At 40.8% G+C, this 16,312-nt stretch overlaps 1 protein-coding gene across 10 annotated transcripts in view; it reads left to right on the top strand.

Moving 5' to 3' along the window:
• The window catches only part of ush1c (Usher syndrome 1C), a 171,668-nt gene that overhangs the window by 89,300 nt on the left and 66,056 nt on the right, over positions 1-16,312 (top strand). For 7 of the 10 annotated variants that reach the window (XM_069898454.1, XM_069898439.1, XM_069898468.1 and 4 more), the window contains 6 exons: positions 2,498-2,554; positions 4,712-4,854; positions 5,176-5,241; positions 9,920-10,044; positions 13,978-14,057; positions 16,063-16,215. In XM_069898454.1, the coding sequence (XP_069754555.1) occupies positions 2,498-2,554; positions 4,712-4,854; positions 5,176-5,241; positions 9,920-10,044; positions 13,978-14,057; positions 16,063-16,215 (624 nt within the window). Of the gene's footprint in view, positions 1-2,497; positions 2,555-4,711; positions 4,855-5,175; positions 5,242-9,919; positions 10,045-13,977; positions 14,058-14,498; positions 14,549-16,062; positions 16,216-16,312 lie in introns of all 10 variants that reach the window. The other 3 variants (XM_069898463.1, XM_069898445.1, XM_069898513.1) reach the window with 3 other exon arrangements.

Raw genomic sequence — 16,312 nt, 5'->3', positions numbered from 1 at the left:
TTTACCATTCAGTCTGCAGCCCAAAAATGCTGCTCCAGCATCCCATTCAAAGGAGAGGTGCCTCGTAGCGCCCTCCGGATCCCCATGGAGGTGGGCCGACTGGTGCCATAGTGCACCATCCGTCATCAATATGCGGCAGAGCAATAACAGTTCCAGCTGCATGTGGGATTATGGGTAGGGAAGACAGCCATTACTGTGCTGCGGTTTGAGCCGCAGAGAGTGGCCCTGAAGGCCGAAGTGGTCTGGCGTGGCTGTCCCAGCCTGCACCGGCTGCCCCCCACTTGCTCCTGCTGGTCCATGCTGCCCCGCATGGTCCCCTCATCCCAAGGGCTCCCCACCGCCCCTGACTTTGCCCACAAACAGCTGCCTAGCGCAGCTGCCAATTCAGATCTATCGGCGGAGGGCTGCGCTGCGGAGATAATCCCTCTCGGAGAGGGGTTGGATTATGCGACTCAGAGACTGCCTCCGCACATTCAAAGAGGTAGGTCTTTATGCGTTTTGGCAGATTTTTTTCCACCTTTACATTCTGAGTTTTTGCCTATCTGAAATGGTCTTATGGCTCAGTAGAAGAGGTGAGAATTGATTTCTGTCTGGAATGTCCTTTTCTCTCTCTTCCTCCCCCCCCCCCCCTCCCCCCCATCTTACTGGCAAAGTCTGTGTGATGGTTTCTTCGTCATAATTCCCATAACTAGAAATTCTATAGCTAATATTCTAATTGAGTCCATTTTGTGGACAGATCGTATGGTTTATTGATTTTGAGAGACCATACTAATTTCATCGGCCTAAGACCAAGTTGGTTGATCAGGTTTAACAATGTGCCTAATTGAAGTCAGCATTTTATGGAATTTTTAGAACCCTTCTTTCTCACGAGTTTCCCTTGTAGTATCATTGCTAAATATGTCCACTATTATGATCATTAATACAGTGGAGAAAAACAAGAAGTACCAGCGGTACAGGGGAATCGACAAATTATTTAATGGGAAGATCTTGTTATATTTAATAAGTTCCAAACATGGTAATTATGAAAAAATTACTGTTGAACTGTTTTATCAGAATTTGAGTTTGCAAGAAATGCAGTGAAAGTCAGTAATCCACAATCTGAATGTTAGAAATCCTAATTGTTTAGCAACAAGTTTGCATGGTATTGATTGCTTTAACACATGGGGATCCTACTACCTTGTTTACTTCAACACATGAGAGTTGCACTTTCCATTCTTCCTTCAACACACCAAGGCCATGGCTCCCACACTCTCTTCAACATACCAGGGGCCAGGGTCACGGTTCCCGCTCCTTTCAATGCACTAGGGTCACAGAACCCATGCTCCCTTTAATACACCGGGGTCACAGAACCCATGCTCCCTTTAATGCACCAGGGTCATGGTTCCCAGGCTCCTTTCAACCCACCAGGGTTACAGAACCTGTGCTCCCTTCAACGCACCAGGGTTACAGAACCTACGCTCCTTCAACGGACCTTGGACACCGTTCCTGCACTCCCTTCATCACACCAGGGACACAGAACCTGCGATCCCTTCGACGGACCTCGGTTACGGTTCCCACATTGCCTTCAAAACATCTGGGTCATGGTTCCCACTCCTTCCAACACACCAGAGCCCACAGTTCATGCTCCAGTACACCAGGGTCATGGTTCCCGCACTCCTTTGTCCCTTCCTAGGATGTGTCAGGCTCATGGTTCCTGTTCTCAACACATCAGGGCTGCAGTTCCCATTTTCTCTTTAAATTTACTGGGGTCCCTGTTTCTACATACCTTTGAAACTCATCAAGCCTCATTTCTCGCCATCCTTTCAACTTGATGTGTTTCAAAGTAATTGAAATATGCTATTGTATAACATCTTTGTAAAAATAAATTGAAATTTGTTGATTACTTAGAATAACATTCAATAATCCGAGAAATGCTTCGGTCTATCACCACCAAAGTGCTGAATATACTGGGATATACTGTTTTTGGCTGCATTGTTGTGTGATAATTGAATATTGAATCTGTAGGAAATCTAGTTGAACTAATTATTTCCATTATAGTATGTGAGGGATGTTCATATTGTCCAATAGTCGTTGTTCCAAAAGTTCTGAAAGTTTGTATCTGGAGTTGCTGAAAACAAGCAAAATGCATTTTCTCTGATGGCCATTATTTCTTTTGGATAGGAAATTCATGATAATTTTACCCCCCATGATGCTGTTAACTTTTATTTTGGAACTCAGTGGTGTGATCACTTCCTGTCCTAAACTTTTAATCAAAGATCGCTTTGACTTCAGGGAGTTGCCTGATGGGTGCTCAGATGAGTGTGATATAATGGAAGATGGTACAGTCCATGTATCCCTGTAAATTACCCAGGTGTCCTGAATGAACTGACTACCTGGCTTCAATTCAATAGATGGTCTAATACATAGTAATATTTTCATCTGGTGGCAAAAATGAGAGAGGATTGTTTTGCAGTGATTTGTTTTTAATATGTTTCCATTTTTTTCCCCCCAAAACCAGGCTGTTCGAATACTGAAGAGTAGCAGGAGCTTGACAATCATTGTACTCACTGGTGCAGTAAGTATTGGACATTTTGAGTATATGAGAGCTGGTGATTTTAATAGTTTTATTGGGAATAGTGTGAAAATTCTTCTGCTTTGTGAGACACACTGTCAAATTGTACATTCAAATGGTGAAACTTGGTGCTAACGGCTTCAACCAGAGGATTCCAGTGGATTTTTCTTGAAGATAAAGTTGGGTAAAATTTAGGGGAAAGAAGTGGGTCGTTGGTCTATATCTTGCTGTTACATAAGGAATAAGCCTCACTTTTCTAGAAATTAGATCATGCTCAAAATTAGGCTCATGACCTCATGAAATTTACTTTCCGCAAAATAAGGTCATTGAAGGGTGAACTCCCACCAGTTATATAATTAAACTGGACCCTTCAGGTCCACGATCCTAATTACATATGATTGTGCAACAATAGGCCCCCTTGTTCCGTTATTTGAAGGAACATTCTACTGACATCTGGAGACTTCACAAGGAGGCTTCAGAAATGAATTGTCGACTGCTAAGAAATCTCATGAAGTCCCCGGTGTGCACGAGCGGAGAGAGGTGCTTGTAGCTTTTAATTGTAGAAGTTCCTATTTAAACAGAAGTCACAAAGTTAACACAATTGACACCTTTTCATTTGTGGATCCTTCACCATCGGGAGTGTTGGAGACTATGAGGCAAGAAGCACATTCATGACCAAGATGAAGACCATGATACTTAGAGTATCTTAACAGCATTGAAATCCTTCTTGGATGCCTTGGATTCTCTTTACAAGGCTGTAGTAACTGTTATAGGTGCCATTATGTGGGGTGAGTTTTGGCCCTTCCAATTTCTCTCTGAAGGTGAAAGTCTTGGCAGCTCTCAACTTCCCAGCTCCCTGATTATTCTGAATGATTCCCATTTATCTCTGCTCTCTGCAGTGTTTGAGAAGACACAAAGATGCACTATGCATGAAGGAAAAATGTTGTCTCTTTTGATTTCAGTCAGGAGAATGTGGTATCATCAGTGTTGAGACTTGACTGCATTGCTGACCTCTCCCAGGTGCAGCCAGTCATTGAGGATAGTGGTATATCCTTTATAACTCTCTTGAATAATCAAGATTTGTTGAACCTTTTCTTAGCATTCCTGAAATTTCCAGGTTGTCAGAAACCATAAGAAAAATGTTCAAATGATCAGTGGCTCGGATCCTAGCAACCCCTGTATCCTGACAGAATGTGCAATTTTTTAAAAGTTTTCAGAGTTGGGTATGCACAGGATTACCTACCCCATTATTGGACATTTCATTGTAAGGGTGGTACAGTACATAACCTGGCCAATAGAAAGTAACAGCCAATGACTGAGGAAGAGTAGCTAGACGATGGAGAGTCTGAGGACCAGGAAGCAGATTAGACAACAACAGACTCCAAGAATTCAAGATCAGCAGCTTCGTTTGTCATCTCAAGGTAGAGGCATCAGTGTCTGGCAAGAAATAAGGGATTCCTTTATTGAAAAGTGCTTCTCCTGAACACGGTTCACATTCCTTCACCCCCCCCCCCCCCCCCACCATCAGATCAAGTGATTCTCTCCATACTCCATTTATTTGCAATACCAGAGTACAACAAGCAGCCCATGTACTGTGATGATGGATAGTACACCCTTCCATGTTAGCTTGCAAGTTAATTTATGCATTAACAAATCAATCCCTGCACCTATTACTGAAATAGCTTGCAGCCATATCTCTTAGTTTCCTGATGAAACCTTTCTTAAAAAGCTGCCTTTGTCTAAAATGCACCTTTCTCAGAGAATCTCCATTCAGCAGTTGTCACCAGTGGTGACCATCTTTCACACTTTATCTAACCCATCAGCATCAGTGGTTCAATGGAGTTTAGTGTGCAGATATGCACGCAACATCAGACTGGCAAGTAGTGGCAAGGGAGGCACAATGAAAGGCTAATATTCCTAAACCAAAGTAGTCCTTGCCCACTGTGTAATGAAAAATTCCTGGTGGAAATTTAAGTGATCTTCATGAAGTGATTGACCATTTCAAGATGTGTGTCCCACAGCTCTGGATTGTGAAGATTTGAAAATATTTGTCAGCGCCTGAACTTTTGTCTCACAGTGCAGCTTGATATCCAAGAAAGGGAAAATGTATCAATCAGCAACAATGGTGTGTGGCTTTTCTTACTTTTCTGTTAATTTCAGGGGAAAGAGCTGTTCCAAACAGAAGAAGAACGAATGAATGAATATTATCGACATGAGCGAGAGCGGCAGGAGTTAATGCAGCAGAAAAGGATTGCCATGGAAACCAACAAAATTGTGAAAGAACAACAAGAGAAAGAGAGGCAGTAAGACCACACTCCAAACTTGGTGCTTTCTCTTAAAAAAATAAATGCAGGCCCTTTTGGCTCACAAGCCCCTGCCTCCCAATCACACTCAGTTGACCCACAAACCCCGTACATTTTGGAGAGTGGGAGGAAACCGGAATCCCCGGGAAAACTCCACATAGACGCAGGAAAAACGTACAAACTCTTTGAAGGCAGCGCGGGATTCAAACTCTGGTCTGATCACTGGCGCTGTAACTGCGTTGCGCTAACCTCTACACTAACCATGCCGCTTGTATTAAAAAGAAAATAATGTTGTTAACATTAATTTTTTTTTAATTTTAGAAGGAAGTTAGAGATATCACAGAAAACTATGGAAGAAAAAGAGAGATTTCAAAAAGAAATTGAACAGTAAGAGTTTTATTTAAAAATGTTCTTTTTCAAAAGTACTAGTTAATGTTAAAGATATTTCGATATCATGTATGATCTCGCTTTCATTGTTGAATAACCTTGAGCATGTGTAACCCATCACTGTGAAGAGATACAGAATAATAATGCGCAGTAATACAAGGTACATAGTTTTTCGGAGCAGAAATGGGTAATTCAACCCATTGAGTCTGTCCCGCCATTTCATCATGAGCTGATCCATTTTCTTGCTCAGCGCCATTGCCTGGCCTTCTCCCCGTAGCCTTTGCTTACCTGGCTAATCAAGAGCCTATCAACTTCTCCCTTAAATACACCCAATGACTTGGCCTCCACAAGTTGAGTTAAGTTTATTATCATCTGACTGTACAAACAGCATTCTCTGAACCTTGGTGCAGAGCACTCAGACACACAACAAGACATAACATACATACAGACAAACAAAACACATGCAGGACAAGTGTTCATATATACAAATAAATAAATATTGCTTCATGAATATGGGAGTCTCGGATGGTTAATGTGAGCAGTTCCTTTGGTCATTCAGCATTCTCACTGACGTGGGAAGAAGCTGTTTCTCAGCCTAGTGGTGCTGGCTCCAATATTCTTTATGTCTTTCCCAATGGGAGCAGCTGAAAGATGCTGTGTGTGGGGCAGAAGGGGTCCTCGATGATTTTGCATGCTCGCTTCAGACAATGATACTGGTGGATCACATTGATGGTGGGGAGGGAGACTCCAGTCAGTATCCTCTCGGTCACTCTTGTGATCCTGTGGATTGAGCTCCGATCTATATCTCTGCAGCAACTGTACCACACAATCACCTGTGGCAACACATTCCACAGATAAACTATCCTTTGGCTAAAGAAATTTCTCCCCATCTCTGTTCTAAGTGGACTCTCCTCAATCCTGAAATTGTGCCCTCTTGTCCTAGACTCTCCCGCCATGGGAAAGACCTTTCTACGTCTACTCTGTCCATGCCTTTCAACCTTCAAAATGTTTCAATGAGATCTCCCCTCATTCTCCTGAATTCCAATGAGTACAGGCCAAGAGCCTTCAAACATTCCTCATGTGATTACCCTATTATTCCCATATCACCCTTCTGAACCTCCTCAGAACCCTCTCTAATGTCAGCGCATCCTTTCTTGAATGACAAACCCAAAACTCCAATACTCCAAGTGAGGCCTCACCAGTGCCTTATGAATCTCAACATCACATTGTATTCTATTCCTCTTGAAATGAACACCAGCATTGCATTTGCCGTCTTCACCACTGACTCAACGTGCAAGTTTGCCTACAGGGTATCCTGCACGAGGGCTCTCAGGACTCTTTGCATCTGGGTATTTTCAATTTTCTCCCCATTTAGAAAATAGCCTGGCTGTTTATTTCTTCTACTAAAGTCCTTCTACTACTGTACACATTCTAACATTTTATTGAATTTGCCATTTATAGACCCATTCTCCTAATCTGTCTCAGTCCTTCTGCAGGCTCCCTGCTTCCTCATCATTACCTGCTCCATCACTTACCTTTGTATCATCTGCAAACTTGGCCACAAAGCCATTCATTCCATTATCTAAATAATTGATATATAATATAAAAGGATCCCTGTGGAACAGCACTAGCAGCTGGTAACCAACCAAAATATGATTGATCCCTGTATTCCGACTCTATGCTTCCTACCCAGGCTAGTATGTTTCTTGTTAAATAGCCTCCTATGCCGCATCTTGTCAAAGGCTTGAAAATTCACTGCATCTCCTTTATCTAGCCTGCTTGTCACCTCTTCAAAGAATTCCAATAGGTTTGTCTAACAAGACTTTCCCTTGAGGAATTCATGCTGGTTTTGGTCTATTTTGTCATATTCTTCCAAGTACTCCATATCTTCATCCTTGACAATGAAATCCAACGTCTTTCCAACCACTGATGTCCATAATTTCCTTTCCTCTCTTTGTTCCCTTCTTCAATAGTAGGGTGATATTTGCAGTTTTCCAGTCCTCCATGGCCATGCCAGAATCAATCCCTCCACAATTTCACCACTACTTCTGGTGCAATCCATCTGGTCTGGGAGATAGCTACCATTAGACCATTCAGTGTTCTGAGCACCTTCTCCCTTGAAATAGTAACTGCACTCACTTCCCTTACCTGATACCCTTGGACAACTGACACACAACTAATGTACTCCACAGTAAAGGCTGATGCAAAATGTTCATTCAGTTCCCGTTCCATCTCCTTGTCTCCCATTACTATTTCTCCACTGTCATTTTCCAGTGGTCTTATTATCTACTTTCGTTTTTCTTTTACTTTTTATATACTTGATTTTTTTTTGTATCTTCTTTGATATTATTTGCTAGCCTGCTCTCTTATTTCATCTTTTCCCTCCTGTTCATTGCCTTTGCAAGGTTTTAAAATCTTCCCAATAATTTTCGCTTCCTTGTATGCCATCTCTTTTGCCCTTATGTTGGCTTTGACTTCCCATGTCAGCCACAGATGTGACATTTTTCCATTCAAATATTTCCTCTTTTTTTGGTATGTATCAATCCTGCATGTTCCTCATTTCTTGCAGAAACTCCATCCATTTCTGGTTAGTCATCTGCCCTACTAGTGCCCCCTTCTAATCTACTTTGGCCAATTCCTCTCTTGTACTATAGTAATTCTCATTGATCTTCTGAAATACTGATACATTTGACTTAGTTATCCTTGTATTATCTCAAATTGAACTCAATCATATTGTGATCACTACACCTTTATAGTTCCTTTACTCAGTTCTCTAATTACCTCTGCTGCATAACACAACACCCAATCCACCTCAGCCAAACCCCTAATGCTCTTATCAACAAGTTGGCCTAAAAAGCCATCTCAAGGGCAGTCTATAAATTTTCTCTCTTGAGATCCAGTCCCAACCTGGTTTTCCCAATCTCTTTCTTTCTTTGGCTTGGCTTCACGGACGAAGATTTATGGAGGGGTAATGTCCACGTCAGCTGCAGGCTCGTTTGTGGTTGACAAGTCCGATGCGGGACAGGCAGACACGGTTGCAGTGGTTGCAAGGGAAAATTGGTTGGTTGGGGTTGGGTGTTGGGTTTTTCCTCCTTTGTCTTTTGACAGTGAAGTGGGCTCTGCGGTCTTCTTCAAAGGAGGTTGCTGCCCGCCGAACTGTGTGTGCTAAATCCCCCATGACTAACATAGGATTGCCCTTTCTATTTGTTATTGTAATTTGTTGCCACATCACAGCTACAGTTTGGATGTATGTATATGTAACTGCCAACGGTACCTTTGCTATTTCTTAACTCAACTCACAATGATTCTATATCTTCTGTTCCTATGTCACTTATTTCTAATTATTTGATGTTATTCCTTACCAACAGCCACACCACCCCATGCCTACGTGCTTAACCTTTCAATACACTGTATCCTTCGACATTCAACTCCCAATGATGTCCATCCTTTAGTCACAACTCCATAATGGACTCATTAAACCTGCCAATCTGTAGCTGCACTACAAGGTTATCCAATTTAAATGTATGCATTTAAATATAAATCCTTTAGCCCTTTATTTCACTTTTTTTGACTCTTGTTTCCCTATTGCATTACAATTCATCCCAATGGCTGCAATGTTGCCCATCTGCCTGTTCTTCCACACAATTCCCTACTAATTGACTCTACTTGTGCACCACCGCCTTTACCTCTGCCTCTTCACTTTGGTTCCCATACCCCTGTGAATAGAATTTAACACTTCCCCCGCCCCCCCACCCAAAAAAAACATAATTAGAAAACCTCCCTGCCAGGAATTTTTTTTTTCTCTCCAGTTCCAGTTCAGGTACAACCTGTCCAACCTGTAAAGGTCACCCCTTCCCCAGAAAAATAATCCAGTGATCCAGGAACTTGAAAGACTTTCCCCTGCTTCATCTCTTCAGTCACTCATTTGTCTGTGCTATCTTCCTGTCTGATTTCCCCTAACTAGTGACACTGGAAATAATCCAGACATTACAATTTGGAAGTCCTGCTCTTCAGCCTATTGCCTAACTCCCTAAACTTACTTTGCAGGACTTCTACCCCCACTCTTGCATATGTCATTGGTACCAATATGTATCAAGACCTCTAGTTGCTCATCTTCTCCTTTAAAATATTCTGCAATTGCTCAGAGTTATCCTGGACCAAAGCACCCAGGAGGCAACACATTAATCACAGAATCTCCTGTCCCTTCCCTTGTCTCCTGACTTCACCCTTCCCTTCTATGCCTCAGAGCTAACCACAGTGCTATAGGTCTGGTTGCTGCCTTGCCTAGATAGGCCATCTCCTTTGTCAGTATCCAAGGAGGTATACTTGTTTTTTGAGGGGAAGGCCATAAAGTGACCCTGGACTGACTCCTTTCTCCCCTTACCTTTCTCGATGTTCACCCATCTACTCTCAGAATCCTGCACTCTGGGTGTAACCACTTGCACAAAAGTCTTATCTATGATTTGCTCAGCCTCCCAGATGAATATCATTCAATTGTGCATGTTTTAGATTTACCTAATACGTGGTCAAAAAAATTGGGGTTTAAATTCAACTTGATTGGAATAATTTTTAAACAATTGTAATTGTTGGCATTCTGAGTTTTTTCTGTTTAATTGAATTTTTTTTTAAACTCCGTCATGCAGAACTCAACAATATTTTTCTCTTGATTTACTTGCAGGATAGAAGTACAGGAGCAAAAGTTCAAAGAGGCATGGGACGAAGACTGGGGACAACGTGAAGAACCCACGAGTCAGAAGGCAGTTGCTACTGATGTAATTCCACCTCCTCCACCAAATAGTAAAAGTAAGATACTTTTACAGATTTTTACTTTAAAAAAAATGCTCATAATTGCCCGACAGTATATTGCATATTCTTTTGATGTTTTATATCCATTTAAACCTGAAAATCAAACTTCTATTCTGATGTATTATAATCATCCTGCAACAGAAACTCAATCTAAAAGTTTTTTCACGTGCCAATGTTGCAAGAAAGTTGGAGGAGTTCTGAGTATTCAGAGAAAATCTAATTGCTGGTTTTTCAGACATCCGACTGGCAGTGGCACATTCAAAAGTCTTGTCAGGTAGTGAATTGGATGGCCACAGATCCATAGGATTGCTTCAGTTTGCTGCTCTCGGCTGAAGAATGGGTTTTTTTAGGCCATGCATTGAATCAAGAAACGAAGGATTCGATGCAAAATTTGTGTCACTGAACACATCAGAAGTCGGTTTCCTTTCTTGAGTTTTCTCCAAGGCCAAGTTGAAGTTCATGAATTTTAGTATTGAATTCTAAACATGAAGCGCACAATCAGCCTGATCAAAGGCTGGTCAGAATGGTTTCTAGAGGCATCCATTTCCTCTTCAAAACTATTCACTTACTGATTTTAGATGTTCCTTTTTGCTAATACACTCTTAAACTGCAACCTTAAATTCAATGCATACAGTGGCCCAAATACTTCCAGTGAGTCTGGAGCATTGTCATAAGATAAATTATTGGATGAGTATTGTTGTATAAATCAATATTGCTGCAATGGAAATGTTTAATCCATTGGGGATTATTTTTGTTCCTCAAGGTGCAATGCAATATTTTTAGCAAAGGTACCTGCTACCCACTTGTTGCTAATGGAAAAGGCCACACTTCTAAGGAACTCATAAAAACAAAATTGAAATTTATTATTTGTTTTTCAAAATGGAGCTGAAAAACTTGATGGATAAAAGAGGCTGCAAAATCCATTTTACTGAACTATGACTCCTGTTTATGCTTCATGGGATTTAAATTTTTATTTCATGCATACTGTTAAAGGCAGAAAAGGTCATGAAAATAAGAGTCTACTGCTTTGCACCTGTAGTAATCTGGGTTCATTTCTGATTTTATTGGAGTAGAGGTTACATAATCTCTCTGTGACCCCCCCACCATAGGTTTTCTATTGGTGCCCTGGTTTCCACCTAGATCCCAAAGATGTGCACATTTGGCTATGTTAAGTTCCCCATTTATAGGTGAGTGTGAAATATGAGGAGGGCTGATGGGAGCAGGAAGAATCAAATTGGACTCCTGTTGGTCTTGCTGTTAAATGGGTGACTGCTGGTTGGGACTAACTTGGTGGGCCTGTTCCCATGCAAAACAAAAATCAAATCAAGATGGGAAGAAACCAGTCCAGTTGGAAGAACGGGTGAAACCACATTCTCAAAGGGGACCATACCCCTGGAGGACAGAGTACATTTAAGGGAGGCCACAGATTGAAATCTTAAAATATTTAAACTTTTTTTTAATATAGTCGGTAGTGAAAAGTACAGAACAAATCAACTAAATGACTGCTTCACAGGGAAATGAGCCAATAAACTTTGAACAGAATCCTAAAGTGGCCATAGTCCCCCAAAAAATATTGAGAATGGCTGGGCAAAACTGTTTGTGAATCTTCGAGGAGGAAGTAGAAGTGGGCAGTGAAGGCATCGAAGACTACAAGATGGAGGCTTTGGAGAGGATGTCTCTTCTGAGAAAGAAGGTCCACAGTTTTCTAGAAGAATAATGCCTGATTTTCAGTGGGGAGGCCATGGCCCATTGGGAGATACGAGGAAAAGTTTTAAGCTATGTTTTGAGATTTGTATATCTTTGTATATCATTCAACAATCCAAAAATACAATCTTTTGAGGATTTACTATTATTATTTAGGCTGATAAATTATTTCTTGTCTGCATCTAAAATCACATTTTCAATTTTATTTCATCTGACCTTTGTGTAAGGTGAGGTGACATATGACCAAAAATTATAAATACTCTATTTGGGAGGGTCAGCTGTTGAATAAAGTCAGGATGGGGGTGAAGTTGGAGGTGAGAACTAGATATATTATCCTTGTCATCTCCTGACAGCTGTTGTCTTATGAAGAGATAACTGCTGAGAAAACTTGATTCTTCTTCTTCTTTGGCTTGGCTTCGCGGACGAAGATTTATGGAGGGGGTAAAAAGTCCACGTCAGCTGCAGGCTCGTTTGTGGCTGACCAGTCCGATGCGGGACAGGCAGACACGATTGCAGCGGTTGCAAGGGAAAATTGGTTGGTTGGGGTTGGGTGTTGGGTTTTTCCTCCTTTGCCTTTTGTCAGTGAGGTGGGCTCTGCGGTCTTCTTCAAAGGAGGCTGCTGCCCGCCAAACTGTGAGGCGCCAAGATGCACGGTTTGAGGCGTTATCAGCCCACTGGCGGTGGTCAATGTGGCAGGCACCAAGAGATTTCTTTAGGCAGTCCTTGTACCTTTTCTTTGGTGCACCTCTGTCACGGTGGCCAGTGGAGAGCTCGCCATATAATACGATCTTGGGAAGGCGATGGTCCTCCATTCTGGAGACGTGACCCATCCAGCGCAGCTGGATCTTCAGCAGCGTGGACTCGATGCTGTCGACCTCTGCCATCTCGAGTACCTCGACGTTAGGGGTGTGAGCGCTCCAATGGATGTTGAGGATGGAGCGGAGACAACGCTGGTGGAAGCGTTCTAGGAGCCGTAAGTGGTGCCGGTAGAGGACCCATGATTCGGAGCCGAACAGGAGTGTGGGTATGACAACGGCTCTGTATACGCTTATCTTTGTGAGGTTTTTCAGTTGGTTGTTTTTCCAGACTCTTTTGTGTAGTCTTCCAAAGGCGCTATTTGCCTTGGCGAGTCTGTTGTCTATCTCATTGTCGATCCTTGCATCTGATGAAATGGTGCAGCCGAGATAGGTAAACTGGTTGACCGTTTTGAGTTTTGTGTGCCCGATGGAGATGTGGGGGGGCTGGTAGTCATGGTGGGGAGCTGGCTGATGGAGGACCTCAGTTTTCTTCAGGCTGACTTCCAGGCCAAACATTTTGGCAGTTTCCGCAAAGCAGGACGTCGAGCGCTGAAGAGCTGGCTCTGAATGGGCAACTAAAGCGGCATCATCTGCAAAGAGTAGTACACGGACAAGTATTTGCCTTTATTACGCCAAACAAAATCTTGGTTCATATGCCTGACTTTGAATCGTAGGCACAGCAGAAAGAAATTGAGAAAAAGAAAATAAATATTTGGGGGTTTAATTTACTGAGCACTTTTTAAACAGAAAAAAAATTATGGCAAGTTCCTGAAAGGTTTAAATTATTCAATTCACATTTTGAATTTGCTTTTTTGCAAAAGGACATATGGGGAATCATAAGATTTTGGCAATCATAGTTTTAGTATATGATTATTTGAAAATTTATGCATGTTAACTTTTCACTTTTTCTAAATTTAAAGAAAAATTTCAACTGGATTCTTTCTAAAACAATTTTTCATTGAGAGAACCATGTTTGTATATTTTTTTTAAACTGTGATCTTGACGACATAGCCTGAGCAGTGGTACTAAATTAGCTTAAGTTTCTGCACCACACATTAAAAAATATTGTTTTGGTTTATTCAAACTCAATACACAAAGGGTAAAATAGAAGAAGAAATTTGTGTTTTTATGTTAATTAATCTAATTATACAACAAATATACTTCAATAAGTAAATAGTGCTGTTAAGTATATTAAACCACAGTACAATAGGCCTTTTTCAAAATCAGCAGGTGAAGGAAGAACAAATAATAAGTAAAAATATTATTGGATTTATGGTTAATCTTATCATTCGGTGCTTTCTTGGATAAGAAATGAGATCAAACATCAACATTTCTGTGATCTTTCTAAGGCCATCTTTGAATCAAAAGGGGCAAAATGTAAGTTTTAAACAAAATCTTGTTTTCCCCTTCCATTACTTTTCTTTCTCAGTAGACAAAACGACTGATGACCATCCTCAGTTCACAGTGGATCAATTGACAGAACCAGCTACGGAGCTAATAAAGGATCAGGTTTGCCAGATCATTTCATAGTTGAGGGTCCTGTGATTGTGGGCTGCATTCAAATTCCACCTGTCAATCAAGAAAGAGCATTAGGTTAAGTTGAAATAATATGTGTGACGGACTGAATAAACAGTACTTGTTTTTGTCTCCCATTTCTGTTACGTCTATGCCTATGACACTGCATTGTACAAAATTAATATTTCTTACATGTAAAGAGGACCTGTCATTAAGCAGACTTTGGTCGTTTACACTGAATCAAATAATGCCGGGCCAATGTTACATTTTAACAGCAAGTTGGCAATTTTTCATTTCCATTATCTGATTCTCCAAAATAGGTCTGGCCTCTTCAGGCAGAGCTGTATCACTTGTGCACACTCGCTAGGAGCTGCAATCTGCGTTTAGTCATTCCTGTATCATTTTTCTGACAGCATGTTTTTCTTTCATTCTTAGCAATTGGTTGGTTTTATCGATATGAAGGCAAATATCCCACCACACGGAAGGTAGAGGGAGTTGATGGTGTGAGAGGTGGCTCTAATTTATTCTGCGTGGAGTGTATTTTTTTGTTTGAACCTTTCTGATTGTGCTTTTACTTTTCAAATATTTCCTGTAAGGTCACTTCATCACTTTGATGTGACATAGCGAATGTCCAAAGAAGTCTGCCAAAACGTACTTGACTACTTAGTTCGCTTTGTGGTAAAGTAAGACGTAAAGCCATTGGATTATCTGCCCATTGTGGCAAACCAGATGGCAAACCCTATGCTCCAGATGCTTCAAGTACGTTGTGAGGAGGACCAGAGTTGCACTTATCATTTTTGATTCAGTTAATTGTTGTTCTTATCGGCTATTATTTTTTTGGCAAAATTAAGCAAGTTTATTTGAAGAATTTTAGCTAATTGATCAACTTACAGTTTCCATAATATGAATACCTGAACTTGCATCTCAAATTATCACAGTCACATCACTAACATGAATTGTCAGCCACCTAAATAGAACATTAACAAGGCATGTTTTTAAACCAGAAAATTAGATTAGCATACTTTTTCCTCTACACATGGTATATTCATGCTCTGACAGTCCTCAGAATAGGACATGTTTAGGCTTGCCTATAATAGCTGCCCATGTATAATTGGAGCCTCAGGGCTGAGAACATTGGTCTGGCAGGAAACACTGATATTATTTGGTGGCATGTTCTTTGCAGGGCCCTCAGAACCTTCCATGTTGATTTTCTTGTTCATTTCTGGTATTGCTGTTGATTTAGTGCCAGACTAATAGAGCTAACAGAATGGATCAGGCAGCAGTTAATCCATCTATTGGTAACATGGATTTCCTTAAAGTCCCTAACAAGTTCCAGAATCTGGATTGATAAAAGATAGGGTAATCATAAGATTGGGTGTTGCTTATGGCAAGACTATGCTCCAGATGTTTTGTCAGGAAGAAGACGCCACTGGAGTGAACTTTCCCTCCATGCCTCTTGCAAATATCTCTTGCCAGACTTTGTTACTTTCTGGTTCACAAGGATACAAACCAAGCAGATTGTTCTAGAGGATCTGTTCCTATTCCTCTCTGCACAGACACTGAGCAATGTGAATTAAAGATGTTAATGTGATATTAGTTTCCCCTAAGAACTAAAGCTATTAAAGTAGTATGGCTCTCCTAAAGAATAGGGAGTAGTAAGCTTTCTACAAGTCCAAATACTAGAGTTATAACTTAAAATGAAAACTGGGTCTATCTTTCTTTTCTGATAGTCTGTACTCTTCAGTTGAAATTGAAGCATAAAACATTAGAGAGAGAGGCAGGAAAAGAGAATTAATTTCTGAGTTATCTCTCTATCTTTTAAAGTGAAGGTTTTTGTGTTTTGCATGGTTTAACCATAAGAAATTGATTTTCTGAATTTGTATACAATACTTTTTTTTCTACTGGTGTGCCTGGTTCAATTTTTGAGTGATTTGCTGTGGTTGTAATTTATGGGTTTTCCTTGAACATACAGTATGTCCTCCATGTTAAACCTTGTTAGAAAGGAAAGGAGAGGAAGAAATCCAAGGCTGAGATATTATTTGACCAGAGGAAGAACAAAAAGCAACTAGAATTTGAACAGAAACTTGCGTTAGAGAAAGAGGAAATGCTGGAGAAAGAAAAACAACTGAAAATAAACCGACTTGTCCAAGAGGTATATTGAAACTGCAGAGGATGATATGATTTCAGTGTTTAAATGGTTGTCAATTAATTTAGAGAAAATTATTGGTCTAATTGTATATTCCATGACA

Source organism: Narcine bancroftii, chromosome 1 (genome assembly GCF_036971445.1).
Source record: "Narcine bancroftii isolate sNarBan1 chromosome 1, sNarBan1.hap1, whole genome shotgun sequence".
Classification (NCBI taxonomy): domain Eukaryota; kingdom Metazoa; phylum Chordata; class Chondrichthyes; order Torpediniformes; family Narcinidae; genus Narcine; species Narcine bancroftii.
This window is presented reverse-complemented; position numbering and strand designations above follow the sequence as displayed.